The sequence below is a fragment of the Melospiza melodia genome, chromosome 1 (genome assembly GCF_035770615.1).
Source record: "Melospiza melodia melodia isolate bMelMel2 chromosome 1, bMelMel2.pri, whole genome shotgun sequence".
Classification (NCBI taxonomy): domain Eukaryota; kingdom Metazoa; phylum Chordata; class Aves; order Passeriformes; family Passerellidae; genus Melospiza; species Melospiza melodia.
Window position 1 is genome coordinate 155,551,581 of NC_086194.1, and position 20,186 is coordinate 155,571,766.

Sequence of the window (20,186 nt, forward strand, 5' to 3'; positions counted from 1 at the left end):
TGCAGAGCATTACAATGACATGTTCCCAATTATTCTGACAAGCAGAAATACCCAACTAAAAGACAGAAAAACTAATGAAGTGGGTTTGGCATCACTGTCTTTAGTCACAAGTCTCAAACCTGTTCTGATGAAAATTATTGATGTCATTGAACATTTCCTAGCTCCTGTGAACTGCTAAGGTCATCAGATCAGAAATCTGTAATTTTTAGATATCTCAGGGCCCAAATGAACACCGAATGGCCATGAGAAACTTGCAAATGAAGTCTATTCCTGATCAGCTAATCTTCTTGCCACAATGCTACACCTAAGCATTTTATGTCAGCTGTGTGCCAAACTGAAAAAGGCAGAAAATGCTACATCTGCTGCAAGAAGCTGACAATGAAATTATGACAAGTGGATGCTTCCTCTCGCTGATAAGTCTGGTAGCAACACAATTGCTAGTGATCTTGGGCTACATGCACATAAATATATATTTTTAAAATCTCAAGGTAACCATTCAGTTTTTAAGGAAACAGAGTGCTTCACAGGAAACAGACATTTCATATGAGGTTACAAAAGCTAAGACTTTTTCACAACCTAATTTCATCACCACGTTTGAAAAAAATCCCCAAAAACCAGCTCCTCTAAAAATCCTACCTCCAAACTGGAATTATGACTCCTCTTTTCAGTTTGTTAACAAGCAATACAGGTGGAAAAATTGTCCAGCTGATGTGCTGACAAGCTAAGTACTAGAAGCAGCTTCAGTCATTCTGAATTTGAAGAATCACACAAAATCTTGAGTGTAAGCTTTATCTTCTACTAGAACTGATACAGCTATCACTTCCTGAGAGATAGCTCAGGAAATATGTATGAGGTTCACTAACATCAAGTGCTGCATCCTGCATTTGAGGCACAATAACCCCATGAAGCAGCACAGGCTTGGGAAAGACTGGCTCAAAATCTGCCCAGTGGAAAAGGACTTGGGCATACTGGTCAACAGCTGGCTGAACATGAGCCAGTGTGTGTCCAGATGGCCAAGAAGCCCAAAGGTATCCTGGCTTGTAGCAAAACAAGAGTGGCCAGCAGGACAAGGGCTGTAATTCTGCAGTTGCTCCACTGCACTTGGAACTGGTGAGGTCACACCTCAAATCCTGTGTCCAGTACTGGCCCACTCAGTTCAGGAAGGACATTGAGGTGCTGGAGCAGGTCAGAAAAGGGCAACAGAGCTGGTGAAGGGTCTAAAGAGTATGTCCTATGTCAAATGGCTGAATGAGCTGAGGGTGTTGAGCCTGGAGAAAAGGAGGCTCAGGGATGATGTTACTGCTCTGTACAACGCCCTGAAAGGAGGCTGTGGCCAGGTGGGAGTTGCCTCCTCCAAAGCAACAAGTGATGGCATAAGAGAATATAACCTCAAGCTGTGCCAGGGGAGGTTCAGGCAGAATTTCTCCATGGAAAGTGTTGATAAGCATTTGAATGGAGTGCCCAGTGAGATGGTGGAGTCACCACTCTCAGAGATGTTCAAGAAGCATCTCATTGCAGCACTTAGTGCCATGGTCTAGTTCACAAGACACTGATAGGTCACACATTGGACTTGATGATCTTGGAGGTGTTTTTCAACCTAAATGACTCCATGATTATCATACTCACAATTTAGTATAAAGGAGGGAATTAGAGCATTCTGAACTAAACAAGTAAGATCAGGTTGATAAAATCCTAATGACCACACCACTCATTTTACTGGGGATTATGCCAATCAAAAACACAAGCTAATATTTAAGAAATCTGAGGTATATGCATGCATGAGAATGGAAGCATAGTTTTCTGTATGGGAAATGAATCACCTATTTATACAAGCTTTATGATACTCTAATGAATTGGTAGCACACTGGTATAACAAGTTAGACAACTATTTGCAGGTTGTTTCCGTATATAAAAATATCTATCAGTAAGCTACATTGCCAAAGAACAAGTTTAGAATTCTATTTTTAAATAAAAAATCCACTGCAAAGAAATTATTAATTTGACTTATAGCACATCTGCTCACAAAATTACTTCAAAAGAAGATATTTATTTCTAAATACCTTTCTGTTGGTCCTTTTTTATATATTTTATTTTTTTTAATCCTGCATACATGAGTTTTCCCTTTAGGCACATCTTAAAGGCTTAGTTCTTCCCAGCATCTTCCTCACACAAAAGTATTTAGGTGATGTTTCAAGTGAGCTAAACTGTAAAAGGTAATATTGTGCCTTGAACAAGAAAATTAAGAAATACAGATCTTCCGACTTCAAAATTCAATTATTTTAAGCATACAGCAGCAAACCAGAGGAACACATGTTCCTTGCATATATGTTTATATGCTTTATCAGAGTACCTTTACACCAATTATTTCATGTAAAACCATCCATCAACTATGCAATGTGAATAGTATCTTAAATTGTGTGTTCTTCATTGCAATTTCCCTGTGTAGAGCCACTGACTAATTGACTACATAATTAACATTACCCATAAGAAAGAAAAAACCTTTATCTCACTAAACCTTGCTGTACTTACTGTAGAAACAAGATGCAGGTGAACACATGTTTTAAACTAATCCTTTTAACAGTTCTTTTCAAGGGACATTGTCCCTCTTCACTGTTACAAATATTAGTTCTTAAAAATGAGTTCCAGTAACTTACCACAGAAATCTGCCTCCAGGCCTCTCAGCAAAAGGCTAAAGCTTCAAGCAACAGTAGCACTAAAAATGGAAATGAAAGGAAATTAAAACCAAGAATTGTTATTCCCACAGATCAAAGTAAGAGGTTTGAGGAACTACGGTTCCTCTTAAAATAAATAACCCATCCAACAGTTTTATGTGTCCATGACAGCAGCACGGTAAGGATTAGTCAAGGGTAACTCAGAGCCTTTATTAGAGAATAATATATACTAAATATTATAAAAGTGCAGCAAGAAGAGCCCTTTGAGATTTTAAGAACAAAGACCCAATTACTGGTTTTGTCATATTCATTAATTATTTTTCTTTTCAATTAGATTAGAGTAAGTAGATCAAAATCAGTAGCCCCCAATGTTGTTTATGCTCTAATCTGTGCATCATTACACAGCTAAAGGATGACAAAGAAAAGTCCACGAAATCAGTATTCCACAGTGGTCCAGCACATCTCAGTATAAACAATAACATTTTCAGACCAACTATCACAAAATTGCACTTCACTGTAGCCCAGAAGTATTTCAAACCTTCCTGTATGCAAACCAAGTGCTCTCCAGTCAGCTGCCCTCCAGCTCTGTATCACAGCAGCCACTTGCACTCAGCATTCCCTGCACCTGGGAGGCAGCAGCCATGCTCTGCATATCCACAGGCAGTGGCTCCTAAAACAGGCACACAATAGTCATGCTAATTCCTGGAACCATCACATGTGCTAATCTCTTGCCATGAGGATTTTTTTAAAAACCCTTCTGGGCAGGGGAAGTACCAGAAGCAAACTGAACTAATTCAGCTGCCTCCCAACTGTGCCTTTGATAAAGCACTGAGTGAAAGTGCACTTGACCCATCTACAAGATGGAAAATGGACCCAAAGGATAGTCTCCTTCAATCAGAGAACAAAGTATGATTCAAATCAGTAAAGACTATTCCTTAAACAGAAGCTTGGATCCAGCAACCAAACTCCTAAAATTCCTCTATTCATAAACCCTTCAGACACTTAATAATGCCCTTTCAAAATGTCTGAGCAAAAGCATCTCATCTAAAGCAATATTAAAGATAAACCAAAGAAATCAAGTAGAATCAGAGTTAATGGAAAAGACCTTTAAGATTATAAAAAAAAACACACCACAATTCTACTTCCTGCCTACTTGCTTGCACAAGTCATACCACACCTTCAAATGTCACACTAGGAGGGGCCAGTATTAATCTTTGCCCAACTGATCTATGAACAGAAGTAATATTCTTGGGTTTAACAGGAACTAAGATCTACAAATACTAAGTTGATCATATATTACTTATGTTGGAAGAGCATCCTGACTTTCACAGAAAAATAAACAGGAAGGAATAGAAGGTATCTTACTCCCTAACTTCATCCCTGAAGGTATTTCATTCAGGAAACCATGTAATGACAGCATTTGTTCCTAAATCAAACTAAGGTTAAAAAAAATTTCAATTCCATCCCATATATGTGTACAGTTGAGATTTTAGTTTTATTATCCCTAACACTAGGGCTTCCCTTTAGCATTCAATTCTGGAGAAAAAATGGGCATAAAAGAAGACTGTATGAGCACTGTGGTACCAATTCTGCTGCTTTGGATTTCTGGATGACATTTAATAATAGCTTAGTTATTCAGCCTACCAGAAATAGCATTTTGCTTTTGTTACCTGAACTGAAATTAGTCTGACAGTCACCTACAATGAATCTGTATAGTTTAATTTTAAGACATTTAGCACAAACATACTTGTTGCAAAAACACTGTATTCTTCCTAGCACCACAACAGATAAACAAAAGGACGTCTGTTAAAGGACTCCTTTAGCATCTCTCCTACTTTTTTTTTTCCTTCAAATGCTTTTTGGTATTCTGCATGCACTTTGAAACATCTTTCCTCTACGAGTATGCCTATATAAAGTTACAATTTAAAGCTCCAGCTGCAGGGAAAAAAAATTGCTGTGATTAAGTTTGACTGTTTTTTACTTTTACTAAACAAACTTTTGGTACCAGGACAGAAATATCTTTAACTCGAATCTTCAGCGACATAACCCTCCGGGAAAATAAATATAAGTGTTGGAGGCAGGGCAATACATATTACTTTGAGGATACCTAATGTACTTTGAAGATAGGAGTATGCAAGGAAAGGTGAAGAGGTTCCACATTTTAAAACTTTTCCCTAGTGGAAGAGTAAGTTATGACAACATGAACATTATCTAAGATTTGTCTTGTATATATTATGCAACTACAGTGAAGAAAGAAAACAACCACCCACTCAAACCAGCAGCTCAGAAAGAACAGCATGCGGTTTTCAGGAACGATGCTGACTCTCGACAACCTCCTCTCCCAGAGGTAAGGGCGCTTTTCACAGCGGCGTTTACACCGCCACAGAGACCGGCACTACGGACTCAAACCTTCAGGCCCACAGCTTTAACTTCACCGAGTTCCAGCACCCGCGGGCGGGGACGGGGCAGCGATTCCTCGATCCCCCAGCAGCCGCAGCTGGCAGCGCGCTCCGCTCCCCCCGCAGGAAGCGGGGCCGCAGCTGCGGGGACGCTTCACGCGAGGAAGGGCGAGGACAGCCCGGAGCCCTGCCCGGCCGTCCCAGCCCCGCACGGGTCCCACTGGACGGGCAGAGGGGCCGAGAGCTCAAGCCCCGCCGGACACGGCAGCCCTCGGGCCCGGCCCGGCCCGGCCCCACCCTCACCTGCAGCGCGGCGCCTCCGGACCCCCAACCCGCGGCGGCCACACCCGCGCGGCCGGACACGCCCCGCCCCGGGGCGCAGGCGCAGAGCCCCCGCGCGCGCCCCCCCGCCCCGGCCGGGCCAGCGGCCGCTCGGGCCTGGCGTGGCTCGGGGCCCGGCCGCGCAATGTCCGGCCCGCGGCACGGCGGGCTGCCCGGCCGGGCCGGCGGCCCTTGCCCTTGTGTGCCCCCGAGCCCGGGCAGGGCCGCGGGGCGGAGCGGAGCGGCTCCTCCGCAGGCGGGGGGCGGTGCTGGCAGCGGCGATGGCGGCGCTCATGGCGGCGCTGGCGCGGCCCTTCCGCCGCGGCCCCGCCGGCCTGGGGACCGCGCTCCGGCGAGAGGCGATGGGCGGCCCCCGCGGCCGGGGGACTCAGGTAGCCGGGGTGCCGCTCGATGCGGGGAGCGCGGCCGCTTCCAGGGACTGCTTGGAATGCGCTGCCCGGGGGCTGGGGAGTCACCGAGCCTGGAGGCGTTTGGGGAAGACCGAACGTGGTGCTCAGTGCCGGGTGGGGTTCGCTCGGAGGTTGGACTCGGTGATCCAGAGGCCTCTTCCAGCCGAATCCACTCCGATTCCCACGGGTGTGGCCGCCGCTCGCCCCCGCGGCAGGAGGGAGGCGGGCGGAGGCTCCGGCACCGCGGGGCGTAGCGAAGGAATGGTTTGTTTGTGCGAAAACAGCCCTGGGCTCGTTTGAGCAGTACGCATTTGATTTTTGCTTCAAACCTTGTGTTTGCTCCGTACTCACGGTTTGTGTCCAGTCTAGTGCTCTGTTCGTTTTCAGGCGTAATCGTGAGCTTCTGGTGAATATGCTTCAAATCCTTGCTTGATGAAGTGACATTTTGTATTATGAAGATTTTTTTAAAATTGTAAAGTCTTTTTTTTTGCTCAGAATCTGAAATATAACCCGTGATACAGACAAGAAAAACCTTTTTTGACTCGGAGTGATAATGTTCATTAATATCTTATCTTATGATCCTACGCAGGTGCTTAGGAAAAACCTTCAGAGAGGAGTTGTGCTTTCAACTGGCTCCTTTTTGGTTTATGAAGCTCATAAACTGATTTCTGGCTTTGCTGAGGTTCATGCAAGCTTCAAAGGTAATATTTTCTAATTTTGAAGTATATTGGGTATTCTGATATGAAATATAAAATTTTTAGTACCAGAATTATAGAGGAAAATGGTGTAATGCTTTTGATTTTTTCCATTAAGACTGCATGCAGTGTCATTCCATGATAGGATGCTTTTGAATTGGTTATGGGTGATGTGGTAGCACTTCAACAAGTGATTAGTATAACTGAAAGCAGATTAGTAGCTAATCCTGTCAGGGATAGAACACATGCACAAGGTGGATAATAATTAATTGGTTGCCCAATCTTTAATTACTGTTATTTACTCTTTAATTAAGTGTTAATGGGTCTGTTAGGAATGCAGAGCAAAACTTAATATATTTCTATAAATTTTAGCTAGTTGAGATTTTCAGTATGAACACTGTGTAATTTCTGTTTAATCTAGTTGAGCAATACCAAGATAGCTCCTCATATAAAATTGAGAAATATCTTCTATCTCCCTAACACTAAAATGCAGTAAGCAAAGCCTTGCTTTACCGACTAGAAAACAATTTAACAAGTGGTAAGATGTTTTTTGTATCCTTTGCATAAGAATAGACTCACTGTGGGAAGGACAGTAACAATATCTTAAAAGGGGATATTGTTGCAGACTTAAAACTTCCTGTCTAAATAAGGAATTTCAGAGTAAGCCTTACTGAAAGGAGAATGAGCCTGAACTGGGTGCTTGCTCACTGCATAGTTGAGGTAGTAGCCAGTTCAGGTAGCCTGTTTCTCTGTGTCTGAAAAAGAGGAAGATCTTAGATGTTTATGCAGAGAGAAATAAAAATTCAGAGAATAAATTTTTAAAAGGATAAGGAGCTGTTTCATGTGCAGGAGTATCAGTGAGTAGATCTGAAGTAGCTACTCTACACAATTAAGAAATAATAATAATGAGGAATAAAGAATTCATCATTTCTCATGAGGAACATAAAGATAAATAACATTGCTTAGTTGGTCTTTTCAGTGCTCCCACATGAATCTGACATTTACATTGCCAAGAAAAGCAATGCTAATGGGCTTTCTATAAAAGATGTGATAAATATGGTAAAAACAAGGATAAAACAGAAATACATGAAAAATACTCTAAAGTAATAAAAGTATAATAATTTGCATTAAACACCTTGTGGGAAATGCATTCAGAAGTTTTGAGTTCTGAGCATTTAGTCTTTAGATATGTTCGTAGTGTTCAGGTCAGCAAGCAAACATAACTATTTAGTGAAGATCATACTGAAGATGTACCATGAAGCTCATTTTGGACACTAAAATCCAAAGCCCACATAGACCATTATCTTATCTTTGAAAGGGTTGAAAGAAGACATTTAGAGACAGCAAGGTTAAAAATTATCCAGAATGCACTGATTGATATTCTAGAATATTTTCAAGCTGAAGAGGAGGCTTTTGTGTTCAGTTGCCTTCAATGTTTTGCTTCTGTAAAGAAAACTGTGTTGACTTTAAATTGGCTACCATATTTAGCAGGCAACTTGAAAAAAAAACCTTATAAACATGATTAATTTTTATGAAAGGGGTTAGAACTTATGTTTTGACTTCTGAGTTTGATCATGGACCCAGGAGTAACACCAAAGAGACAATAAGCAAAGGTAGGTCTGTAAAAAATTAGACAAGGCTTTTGACTTAACAGCTATTTTTTTAATGCTTTGATGTTGGCAGAAGAGTAAACTTGAAGCTTGTTCTTCTCCTGTACATTTACATACATCAACAAAATTACCCATCTGCTTCCCTTTGGGTATTTCTCCTTCTAATTCTATCCTTGTTCACGCTATAATCCTCTATAGTGTGTGTTTGATAATTCTGTTTCCTGTATGCTGTTCCAAGTGCTATATTTATTTATATATTATTCATATATTATTATATTCATGCAGTTGTGGAAATTATATTTCCCCACGACTGTTGTGTTTCAGAGTATTTTCTGGAAAAAGCATAAAAATAATGAAACTTAGTTCATAAGTTGATATTCTAGAAAGCGAATTCTGATTTTCAAAATTATTTTTGCTATTAGTATCTTAAACACGCAGGAGTTTCAGTAGATTGTCTTTTTTGGGATTGTATTTGGGAAAATCCTTTGGACTTCGGTCAGAAAACCTTTAAGCAATGTTTTGTTTTGGCTTCTGAGTAAATAATAGGACTCACTCAAACTGCAGTAATGTTCTGGCTAAACTGTGGAACCATATTGAGAATGAAGAATATTTTTAAAAGTTGAAGGTTTTTCATTGTTATTGTAAGATTTAAATTCTTTACATATACTAATGAAGGGGCTTTGTTACTCTCAACTCTGTACTGCACTTGCTCTCCTCATCCGTTTTCCATACTTTTTTTTTTCTGTTCTACCATTTTCACAAGTTAAAAAATAACTTATTTCTAGTAGTCTGATGCACTGAGAAGGACACCTTGGGATGTTAAATCTGTCCAGCAGCCAAAGCTGTCATGCTGAAAGCTGTTGTAGTCTCACTGGAGAGGCACCAGTTGTCATCCTCGTTGTGCATTGTGCATGCTGCTTACTCAATCCTGCTGTGCTTGTAACTTTGAAGTGATGGCCTAAAAATGAGCTACGTTGTTTTCAGCTAAGTTGTCTTGCTTTAAAATGTTTTGGTGATGATGTCTTAACTACCTACCATTCGTTCTTCTGTTTTCACAATTTTAATTCCTTCATAAGTGGAAGATGTGATTGAACAAGCAGACTACCTGTATGGGAGTGGAGAAACTGAAAAGCTGTATCGGTTGCTGGTTCAGCATAAAAACAGGTACTTCATTGCCTTGGGACATTAGTGTAGCTGCTTTTCTGTGCTCTTCTGTATCAGTTTTTCAATTGATATACTCATTGTGGAATGCTGGAGAACCTATTTTTCACCCTTAAGTAAGTAGGAAGGAAGGACTTGTGATCTTTTTCCTCCTGATGGAAAAATGAATGAAGAAAGAACTGATAGTTCTAGAAGGTGAGGGTTAACATTCAAGTTTTTTAGTCATGGTTGTTCATTACTTTAAGAATCCCTTAGAATACACTGCAAAATTCTGAAAGATATTAAAGTCTCTATTAAATTAGTAAGCCAGTGGTAGTTATCTAAAGTATAATGAAGTGTAATCACTGTTCCAAAGCAGTATGTTAACAAAATGAAACTTAAGATCCATAAGCTTGGACTGTAACCTACAATACACCATTTGGTAAATGATATAAATAAATATATATTTATATATATTCAGGTACAGGTTTATGTGCTGGTGGTACAGCTAATCTGTGGTTTTTCCACTGTTTTTCTAGGAAGAATTTAATAATTTGAATACAATTAGAAGGAAAATAAAACACATAATAATTTAAGTATTCCAAGTAGACATCAATACAAATCAGCAGAGTGCTGGAAAAAATACCATCTAGCTAAGAAGAGAGTATCCCTCTTTTTCCTTCTGGTGTTTTGAGTGGTACCATTGGGGTTTCTTAAATCTGTCTTTTTTTTGGAGAAAACAAAAACCTTTCCTGCAGATGTGTTTGCTTTGCAGACCAGAATGGCAGCCAAAGGTACTGTCAGACAGTCTGTAATAGTGGGCTTTCATTTGCTGTTTGTTGCCTTGGAGTTGTCCATAGCATAGCATGACAGATGATTCACTGTTGTCCTATCACCCACTTGAGATACACTTTAAAATATTCCTTGTTTTCTTTGTTTCTCTGATTGCTTTAAAAAATCAGTGTTTCTGTTCCTAACCAGCGATGATGCAGAGTTGTTATGGCGGCTGGCACGGTCATCACGGGATCTGGCTCAGCTTGGTAGTACTTCTGCAGAGGAGAAGAAAAAACTGACATATGACTCCCTTGAGTATGCAAAAAAGGCACTGGAAAGAAACGAATCAAATTTTGCAGCGCACAAGGTGAGCCTTGCAAAATAACAGAAATCTTGTTGATTTCTGCTTACAGAAAATAGAACAAATGTCATTGTGCTGTTTGAGGAAACTTTAGCATAATTTAGCTTTTCAGTTGAGAATGAATGAGACTTCTAATTCTTCCTGAAGTTTTTGGAAGATCTGAGTTCAGACTTTTCCAGGTAAACTTCCTCTAGGGAAGCAGAAACTTTCAGTGCAGGACCATGGAAAGAAGTGACTGGTCAGGGTGATAACAGCTGATGAAATCAGCTCCTCCTATCCCAACTTCGCCTTAAAAATGTTGAAATGTTGTATGTCACACATTCAGCTTGCCTTTTCTGGGCTCTGTAGAGTTTCACTGGAAATATTTCAGGCCCTGGCTACATTCTGCCCCCCATTTTTTTTGCAGGGGGGGGGGTTTGTGTGTGCTGCTTTTCTCACAGGCAAAGAGGCAGCAAAATGTAGTAACTTGCCTTGGTATCTTGGATCAGGAGAGGACATTAATTCCCTTTACACATGCAGACTGCAGACCAGCGGCTTGCTCTGATGTTGATCAAGCTGTTCACAACAAATTCTTACTGCTTTGCTGAAGCTTGCCAGAACCTGGGCTGGCTCTGTACACTCCAGTAGCCACAACAGGAGTGGGGAACAGCTGGGGACTGGGATTTGCCCACAGCTGAACCTAAAGAGCTGCAAACTCTACAGTGCACACTGCTACAGCCACAGCAGGGACCAGGTGAAGAAGGAAGGAGGAGACTCTTTGTCTTGAGGTTCCACTGGGAAAGTTTATTCCAGGTGGAGGAAGCAGGATGAAAAGAGCGCCTTGTCCTCATATGGAAGGGGTTTTGTTCAGGGGGTGGATACAAACAGTTAACCAATAGGGAATCCTCAGGGGAGGAGTGAGGGGATTACATCAACACTGTGGGACCAGTCAGGACAGGGGGAGGAGAGGGAAGAGGGAAAGGTCACATGGGCCAATGGATGAGGGGATTTCTAAGTGGGGTTTCAATCAGGGATTGGCCCAGGGGTCATTGGCAGGGTTACCTTGACAGGCAGGGAGGAGACTGGAACAAAGGGAGGGGAATTCTTGCGGGACAGCTTTAAGGGATGGAAAAACCAACTTGGGGAAAATGTGGGAGTGTAACAAAATGAACCATTTAGCAGCAACTTAATGAAATAAACATGAACTGCAGCACTGCTGGTGGTTGTTTGTGGCAGTGGCAGCTGTTCTGCTTGGAAGTTTTTTAAAGGGTACTGTTAATATAGTGCTGTATTAAATGTTTTCTTCTTATTTGAATTACAGTGGTATGGAATTTGCCTCAGTGATGTTGGGGACTATGAAGGAATCAAGACTAAAATTGGAAATGCAATTATCATCAAAGAGCATTTCCAGGTAATGCAGTTTTTTGCATATGACAAGATTAATGTGTATGTATATTGTGTGACAGCTGGTAACTGATTTTTTGGTGAAATATTGAAAGCATACTTCTCTTCAGACTTCCTAGTAGCACTTTGGTTTTTGGGTTACTGTGACATATGCTCCAGAAATGCCCCAGAAACATGGAGTACAAATTCTGTCCTGCAGTTAACTAAGTCACTTTAGAAGGGAGTCTTGAAATAGCTAAAGTGCTTTAGACACCTCTTAGGACTAGATCAGTTGTAACTGTGATATTGAGAAATGGCAGTGTGGCTGTCCTTTTAACTGTGGATTATGTAACAGTAAAGGACAAATACTGGAGAAGATGAAGAACTACTAATTTTATATCACCAGAGGTTATATCAAAATCTAGACATGCCAAGTCTCAAATGCAGTGAGATGTGCTAGACATCTGTCAGTGTCATCAGACTTTTGGAGGTGAGCTGATTAAGTTGTGCCCTGAGTAAGTGGTGTGTTGCCTTGAAATTCTACATACCATAGTCTGGTATGCTAACAAGCCTATTTTTAAATATATTTTAATCCATGTGTCAGAATGACTTCTTTACATATTGTGTTGTTTTTTTCTTCCCACACCAGAGAGCCATTGAACTGAATCCAAAAGATGCTACAACAATTCATCTTATAGGGATTTGGTAAGATGTATTTTCGAACTAAAGTTAGTGCATGGCACAGAAAAATGCAAGAGTATAAAATATCTTGCATTAATTGCAGAACTGCTTGGAATAATATAGAATGTACTTGTAATTGATGCAAGCATGAAAACATATTGAACAGATATAGGAAGTCATGCCTTGAAAAAGTCTAGCAATTCTTATGCAGTTGTAAAAGATGAAAAATAATTGTTTATTTAATTTATTTGTATGGAACTGCTAAAAAGTCCTTTTGCAGATGTTAAGTTTGCTTCATGGAATCCACAGTGGGCATCAGTGATAGCAAGTAGTTGCTCATTTTTTTCTGGATTATGAATGGGATCAAAACTCAGCACTGACTTTTACATTGAATTTCAGTGATGGCTGCAACTTAATACAGTCCCTGAAAAGCTATCAAAAATGAGATGTATTCTGAAAATATTTTTTTTTACTATCTGTCAGGATACAGTATTTTAAAAGTTATATTAAATAAAGGGAGCTTTATTTATTAACCATATATATTATGCATATATATTAACCAAAAATCATTGAAATTGAATTTACTTCTCAGTGAAAATGATACTAAGAGTTACTGTTACATAGCAGGTAAATGGACTAGAAATAGAACTTTCCATACTAACCCAGGGTATTCTGTGCAAGTGGTGTGATGGAAAGCAATATCCTGTACATGTTAGTGAGACACTCTAGACAGCACTTTTGCTTATTTGTCTGAAAAAGACCAAAGATGTCACATTGATTTACCAGAGATCTCTATTGTAAGATTGAGAGATTGAAAATAAAGAAAGGTAATGTATTTTTAGCCTAAAAGACTACTAAAACCCACAGTCAATTTTTCCATGGTTTTTTTTTGATCCTAAGTATCAAAGAAAATTATAATGATAAATGCTCCAGAGTTTTTTACTAGTTCAGAACCTTTGGAATCCACCATTCATTCCCACATGATTTCCATTGCAATAGTCCAGACTTTTAAGCAGAAGTACATGCTACCAACTGACTAAGCCTCAAAGTACGTTTTGAGACAGGAAGCTTGTTCTGGAGAGTACTTCAGACATTGTTCCCAAGGAAAATTAGAAAATATTATCAGAAATGTTAGATTAATGCTGCTTTTGGCTCTAAAATATTCCCATGTTGTATATTTAAATCTATTCCTTACTGAATTCCAGAGCCATCTTGATTTGAAACTGGCATTTAGTATCAGCCAGTTCTTGAGTATTTCCCCTCTTCTCTTTCTAATCTGTTCAGGACTAAATCTGTTCTGGTAAGGCACATCTAATGACAGCATTTCAAGTCCAGCAGTGTATTCCATGTCTTGCCTGCCTCTCCTCCAAACATTTACAGTTACTAATTTTTCATCTCCTCTAGAATGCTCTATTTTACACAGTTAATAGCAATTGTAATCTCATAGTGGGAGGCTGCCAAAGTGAATATCATTGTTTAATGTTTGCACTCAGAATGTTCAGTGCACTTGAAATGCTTCAATAGAAATGTTTAATCCTTCCAGCACCAATAAGATAGGTGACTGATTGATTACCTGTGTTATTTAGTAGATAGAAAACCAGCAAAGCATAGCTTAGCCTAGAGCACAGTGGTTTGATTCTTGAATTTATTTTCATTCTTATAGATCAGAGTCTCAGGAATGTACTGCAGATCTACTTTATATAAATAATTGAGAAAAGCAAAGTAGTGTTGAGGTAAGGCAATGACATTATTCAGTTGTGTTGCTTTTGCAAATACATTAGAACAAAATATAAATAAATCATGAAAATCATTCAAGCTCAAAATCTGTTTCATTCTTAGTAATTGTTCCAGTTTTAGCTAATGTAGTTAGTTCCCAGTAAAAGACACACCAAAACTTCTTTAGTAGCAGCTTCAGGCATCTTGTATTTTTGTTTATAGGTGTAAGAACATGCTTATAGAACTTGCAGTGTGTCTGCAGTTTTGACTCTTGGCACCAACAATTAGGACATCCAGTTTTTATGTCCAACAACAATTCTGAGACTGTTGTTTGAAAACAAGTGAAATGTGAAGGGTAGATATAAATGTTGCTTTTTCCTTCAGGTGTTACTCTTTTGCTGAGATGCCATGGTACCAAAGAAAAATAGCTGCAACACTGTTTGCCACACCACCAACTTCCACATTTCAAGAGGTAGAGTATGAAAATATTTCACAGATGGTTATTCCCCCCACAAAGCTGATGTTACACTTTGTACTTATTTTCCTGACAAAAACTGACCTCAGATTATGCAATAGGCATGGAGTTGTGAGTTTACAACTGTCAATAATAAAATGAGAACATGAGAGTGAAAGGTATCTAAAAACATAAAAACCTTTAATTTTCTTCAGCTGTAGCACATACAGAATAGTGTAAAATTTTTTGGTAGTTTTTGCATGAGAAAATAATAAACTATGTGTAACTTAGCTTGTACTTACTGTTGTGCCCTGTTGGAGATAACTGCCTGTACTAGTCCAGTGCTGATGATTTTTATGGTGGTGTTATGCCATGCACCTATTTGCTAGTTAACAGAATTTGTCCCCTTATATTAAATGCAAAAAGCAACAGCTCGCTTTGTTACTTAAGATGAACAAATACCCTTTAATTCTCTGGCCACATGTGGTGTGGGGCTTTTTTCACTTGAAAGTACTTTTGTTCCTCTTTTCCATGAACATTCTTGCTGCCATATACCCTACAACATACTAACAAGATGTTAATCCTTTAAAATAGTACCAGTGTGCGTCTTATTTAAACACCCATACATATATAGAAGCTTGACAATTAAATTGGTAATAGAAAAAACTGGTGCAGCTGTTTTAATCTTTGTTTGTTTAGAGCAACCAATAACTCTTTTGTTCTCTTAAAGTGAGGGTGGGCAGGCTGCTTGCTGTTACACAAAAAACAAATTAAGAGCTATTTGAAAAAGAAATAAAACTCTTTAATGGAATGTCAAGCCTGTAAGTTTTCCTGAAAAACCACTCTCAGAAGAATACAAAGCGTCAGCCAGGATTTCAAATATTGCCAGAATAATGCCAGTCCCAGCATTCAGTTCTGTAGCACTTAAATTTGCTGAAGAAGTAAACTTGTACTGGTAAGATTTCTGCAGTTTCAGTACAAAAACTGTTTTGTAGATACATCCATACTTTCAAGTTCTGTGAGAGCTTTTTTCCTCCCCCTGCTACCATTCGGAAAAGGTAGGGATGGACTGAAATTTTGGATGGGAAACTTATGGAAAATGTGTAGATATCACAGATGTTTATCCTTATGCAGGAGAGGTTACTGACTGGTGCATTGTGGGAGTCAGTTCTCTCTCCAGTATTTATTAATGACCCAAATCATAAGATTTTTTTCATCTATTAAATTTATACATGAGAAATAGATGGAGAAAACTGCAGATGTGCTGGATAGTACAAACAAAATCCAAAATTTATCTTGACAAGTTGAATTGGAAAAACACAATCCAGTTTGATAGGAACAAATAGGAGGTACTATGCTTAGGGAAAAAGTAGTAGGGGGATAGTTGGGTAAGTACTAGTTCTTTTGAGATGATGTCAAATCTAATTGGACATCAGTAGCATGCTGAATTAATAAAAATAATATCGTGGATAGGAACTCCTTCAGGTATGTGCATAAGACTTTAGTTTGACTATTGTGTTGAGTTTATTCTCCACTTTAAAGAATACAACTTTGTGTTTTACAGGCTCTTCGTTACTTCCACATGGCAGAAGAAGGTAAGACCTGTGGCTCATTTTGACTGAAAAATATATTTTAGGATTGATGACTTCCAGCAGACCTCTAGCTGTCAGTATTACCTTAGTAACTGTAGTCACCAAACCCAAAACAGTATAATATGATCAGGTGATAAATGTGGTGTGCCCCTCAGCACACTGAGCTCTTACATTGCAATATTTTATCAGTATGTTACACATCTAGTATAAATACCAAAGTGAAATTCATACCTTCCTGAGAATAAAGTACTCTTCCCTAAGGAATTCAACAGGAATACAGGGAGGCAGCAGAAATCAAAAAAGGGAATTCTGTGTTACTTTTTCAGAATTTTCTTAGAGTTCAAAAATCCTCTGTATTCTAAATAGAAAACAGAAAAAGCAGACTTTTTATTATTTCAGAAGGTATTATGCCAATCTGACAGTTAAACTGTGCACATGATTTAAAATAAAATATGAACGTGTTATTTCTCCAGGAGTGAAGCCATAAGCAAAACTCACTAGCTGAAAGATAAAGGAAGACAAGGGAGGACAGTGTTCTATGAAAGATTTGTACATAGTTAAGTTATTGAAGATTAGAGGAAAGGCTCATAGTGTGTCTTCCCGAGTGTCAGGTAATGCAGCTGTGAACTGGAACAGTGAACTTCATCTCAAAATTTGCCTCCAAAACACCTCCATATGTTTCAAAACCTGACCTTAAATCCAGCAATAGAGAAAGCCTGTGCTGTAAATATGAACAGCAGGCAAGATTAGTTTTTAATAGGGAATGGTGCTTTATAAAAGCAAGGTTAAAATCTCTCCTTAAAAAATGTTTCTTCTGCACAGCAAAAATTAAGCTGGTGTCTGTATGTGCTAGCAAATGTGCCCCATTTTCCCTTGCCTATACCTGCTAAGCTGGTTGCATTGCCTGTTGTACCTCCTAAGTCCAGAAAAGCCCAAAACCTGCACAGCAAAGCTGTTGTGCTTTAAGCTCACTGCTTTGCTCTCTCTGAGGAATCTAGTGTCATTTAGTATATTAACTAGCAAGCTGCTAATTAATATAATTGTTTATGAGAAGAAAAAAAAATCTAACAAGTGAAAGTTTTACATTTACTTCCTTCTTATCCAAAGCCAAACCATGTTTTCTAAAACAAGTATCAAAGTATAATATGCTGCTAATTCTCATCTGAAGCTTTTCTTCTGTCTCTATGCAGCTGATCCAAATTTCTACAGCAAAAATTTGCTCTTTTTGGGGAAAACATACTTGAAGTTAAACAATAAGAAAATGGCTCTTCTGTGGTTAAGCAAAGCAAAGGAGTATCCTGCACAGACAGAGGAGGACAAACAGGTGGGAAGTTAAGAACTGTGATCATACAATCATATATTGTATCCAATATGTATGACATCATGGCAGTGGAATGTCTTATAAAAGTAACTCAGGGCAACTTATAGTTCAGCACCCTTTAACTCAGAATCACATCAGCACTAAAAAAATTCTAGTATGTTACTAGCCACCTCTGGAAACTGTGGTTGGAAATACTCTGTTTTATTCATAGCAGAGAACTGTTACCCTTTCTTCTTCATGGTCGTTCTATTGTGCCAACAACAACCCAGCCTTAGCTGTGTTACTGAAGGTCACACAGGCACCTCACTACCTGTTTCTGTGTGAACACAGAATCACCTTTCATGTGCCTGAAATGGGTAAGGTAGGAATTACATTTTGGAATAGCTCACAATCATGGGAACACAAGGAAGAAAAAACCCAGATGTAACAAAACTTTAACATTGCAGTCCTTTCCAGGCCCCTAGGGAGAGATTCAGATGATTTGAGTAAGACAAATGAAGGTAATGTATCTTTGACAGCAGATCTCCAGTGCTAGATGTCATGAGTCACTTAATTACGCTTTGAAACTCTGCAGAAGGATTTTGGTTGGGAGGGTAGGCATCTGCTTCCTACCTAAACATTCAAAGAACTTACAAGAGAGGTAATCCATTGGACTTGTTCATACCTGATAGTGCATTTAGTATAAACCAATGCAATTGCAGTTACCTTTCAGAAACAATCCTGTTAGCATCACAACTAACAAAGCCTCAATTTGCATTTGACTTTTTTATGGTTGATTGACCTCTATTTCATTTAGCATTAAAGCTGCAGTTGAGATGCAGCACTGTGAATGTCCAACATAAGAAATACTTTGGTAGGATTTTGCATTTCACACCTCAGAAAAAAACACTACTGAGACAGTGTTTCAGAATCCCTCTGTACACTTGCTAGTAAGCCTGAAACTGTTTCTTCCAAAACTGAGTTCCTTTAGTAACATCTTTGACTGGAAAAACAAGTCTTGCATTCCTCCAGTGCCTTGCACAATGTTTAGGAATTTAATAGCCTAAAGGAGTAGTGGTCTCAGGTGTGTAAGGAATTGGTCAGTTCTTCTGACAGTTACTAGTAGCCAGAGGCACACATGAAACCAGTGATCCCAAATACTTGTTTTTCTTTAGGAACCATTCAAAAAGTATAGTCAGGAGTGTATTTTGTGCAGTGGCCAAGTTGTTAAACCACTGATCTGCTTCAGCTACTTGTGGCCTCCTGGTACTGACATCTATTTCTTAATCTCTTAGAGGGGTGCAGAGCTGCTGAACTGAGAAAGGCAGCATTCTCTCCATTCTCTGGGTGTTAAATGCAAAATTCATTGGGAACTAGACTTGGTAGTCCACTATGAAGGGAACTGGCCTGTGCAAAGACATTTGAATCTTGTTTCAGCATAACTAGGTTTTCTGAACATTTGTTACCCCAGATACTCAGAGGTTTTCTGGCTTACACTGTCTGCATGGCTTACTATGTCATTACCATTGTTGGGATGGAGATTTTTTGTGGTTTAAAAAGGGAGAAGAGAGTGTTGAGATTTTTTTGCTGTTCAGTTTGTTGTTGGGGAGTGTTTTAATATGAATGTTGGAGACCATATTAAAATTTTACTAGGTTTTAGCTGGAAACCTTAGGCAAACAGAGCCTCAGAAATGGTCTCACTTCTTAGTTGCTGTCTAAAGTGTTGAAATCCCTAGGCTGGTTTGGCATGGTCAGAGGTAGGACAGTTTCCTGCATGCTCCTATTGGACTGCAGCAAATCAAGAACTAGTGTCTGTATTCAACACAAATAAACTTCATTTATGTATTAAGTGAATGACACTGAAGACACTGGCTTAAGTGATTTATTCTGATTCATATTTCAAGTATTGAGCATCTTAAACTACGGAAGAAAAATGACTTGTCCTAGGACTGTCACAGCTGCAGGGAAACATTTGGGTACTTTTGGGGGAAGTTTTGCTAGAAGAGACTGTAACTATCTGGGACTGTTATGTTACATTTATTTCTTTCAGGTGCAGAAAGAAGCTTTGGAGCTGCTTAATTCTATATAAGAAGAAACAAGATAATGGGAAGTAAGTGCCTCAGGTTTCAGCAGCATAGGAAAAAGGCCCCAAATACTACTTCAGTTTACTGAAGCTGTTACTAAAAGTACAGCTCAGACCTTCTGTCTCCCTCTCATTTCTATTAAAATCTGAACTGAAAGATCTGTTTCATTATGTGATCCTGTGTGTTCATTTACATGGGAATGAAGGGGTCTTCATTCACAAGCAGGGTCAATAGTTAGACAGAAAAGGCTGGGAGAGTGATAGCCTGGGGTTTAAATTAAGTTTTTTACACTTCTAAACTACAAGTTATTTATGAGAAATAATAAGAAATGTGACTAGCATTAGTTTAAAGAAAGGAGGGACAGGGTGATGACATAATTATAATCTTGCAGGTTTTTTCTACAGTGTTTTCTTGTGAGGTTCAATGGCCTTCAAGAGTAATAGATACTCCTACAGATTTATTATTAAGGCTGCACTATCTTAATTCCAATGCTCTTAAATGCTAGTGTTTGACTTTGCAGAAAGTGTTGTGGTTTAAAATAAAAAATGAAGGAAAAAAGAACAAGTAGGGAACATCTAAGAAAATCCCTTTATGGGTGATACCAGCACGTGCAGT

General features: G+C 39.2%; 2 protein-coding genes across 5 annotated transcripts in view; one reads left to right on the top strand and one right to left on the bottom strand.

The window, feature by feature from the left end:
* CPNE3 (copine 3) overlaps positions 1-5,983 on the bottom strand; it is a 29,536-nt gene extending 23,553 nt beyond the window's left edge. The window contains exons 1-2 of one of the 4 annotated variants that reach the window (XM_063172892.1): positions 5,869-5,983; positions 2,655-2,713 (exon numbers count right to left, since the gene is read on the bottom strand). The gene's annotated coding sequence lies outside the window, so the exon portion shown is untranslated. Of the gene's footprint in view, positions 1-2,654; positions 5,110-5,374; positions 5,438-5,868 lie in introns of those variants that run through there. The other 3 variants (XM_063172866.1, XM_063172882.1, XM_063172874.1) reach the window with 3 other exon arrangements.
* Positions 5,674-19,738, top strand: RMDN1 (regulator of microtubule dynamics 1). The gene is made up of 10 exons (XM_063172902.1): positions 5,674-5,784; positions 6,392-6,503; positions 9,184-9,271; positions 10,229-10,388; positions 11,683-11,772; positions 12,394-12,449; positions 14,526-14,613; positions 16,160-16,190; positions 17,378-17,511; positions 19,538-19,738. The coding sequence occupies exons 1-10, from the start codon at positions 5,674-5,676 to the stop codon at positions 19,574-19,576; spliced, it is 909 nt and encodes a 302-aa protein (XP_063028972.1). The 3' UTR covers positions 19,577-19,738.
* Positions 19,739-20,186: the final 448 nt, after the last annotated feature.

Excerpts from the sequence above, each read along its gene's own strand:
- RMDN1 (XM_063172902.1), top strand. The coding sequence starts at position 5,674 with ATGGCGGCGCTCATGGCGGCGCTGGCGCGGCCCTTCCGCCGCGGCCCC. Across the intron at positions 12,450-14,525 it reads ATTCATCTTATAGGGATTTG|GTGTTACTCTTTTGCTGAGA; the intron begins GTAAGATGTATT and ends TTTTTCCTTCAG. Across the intron at positions 14,614-16,159 it reads CAACTTCCACATTTCAAGAG|GCTCTTCGTTACTTCCACAT; the intron begins GTAGAGTATGAA and ends TGTGTTTTACAG.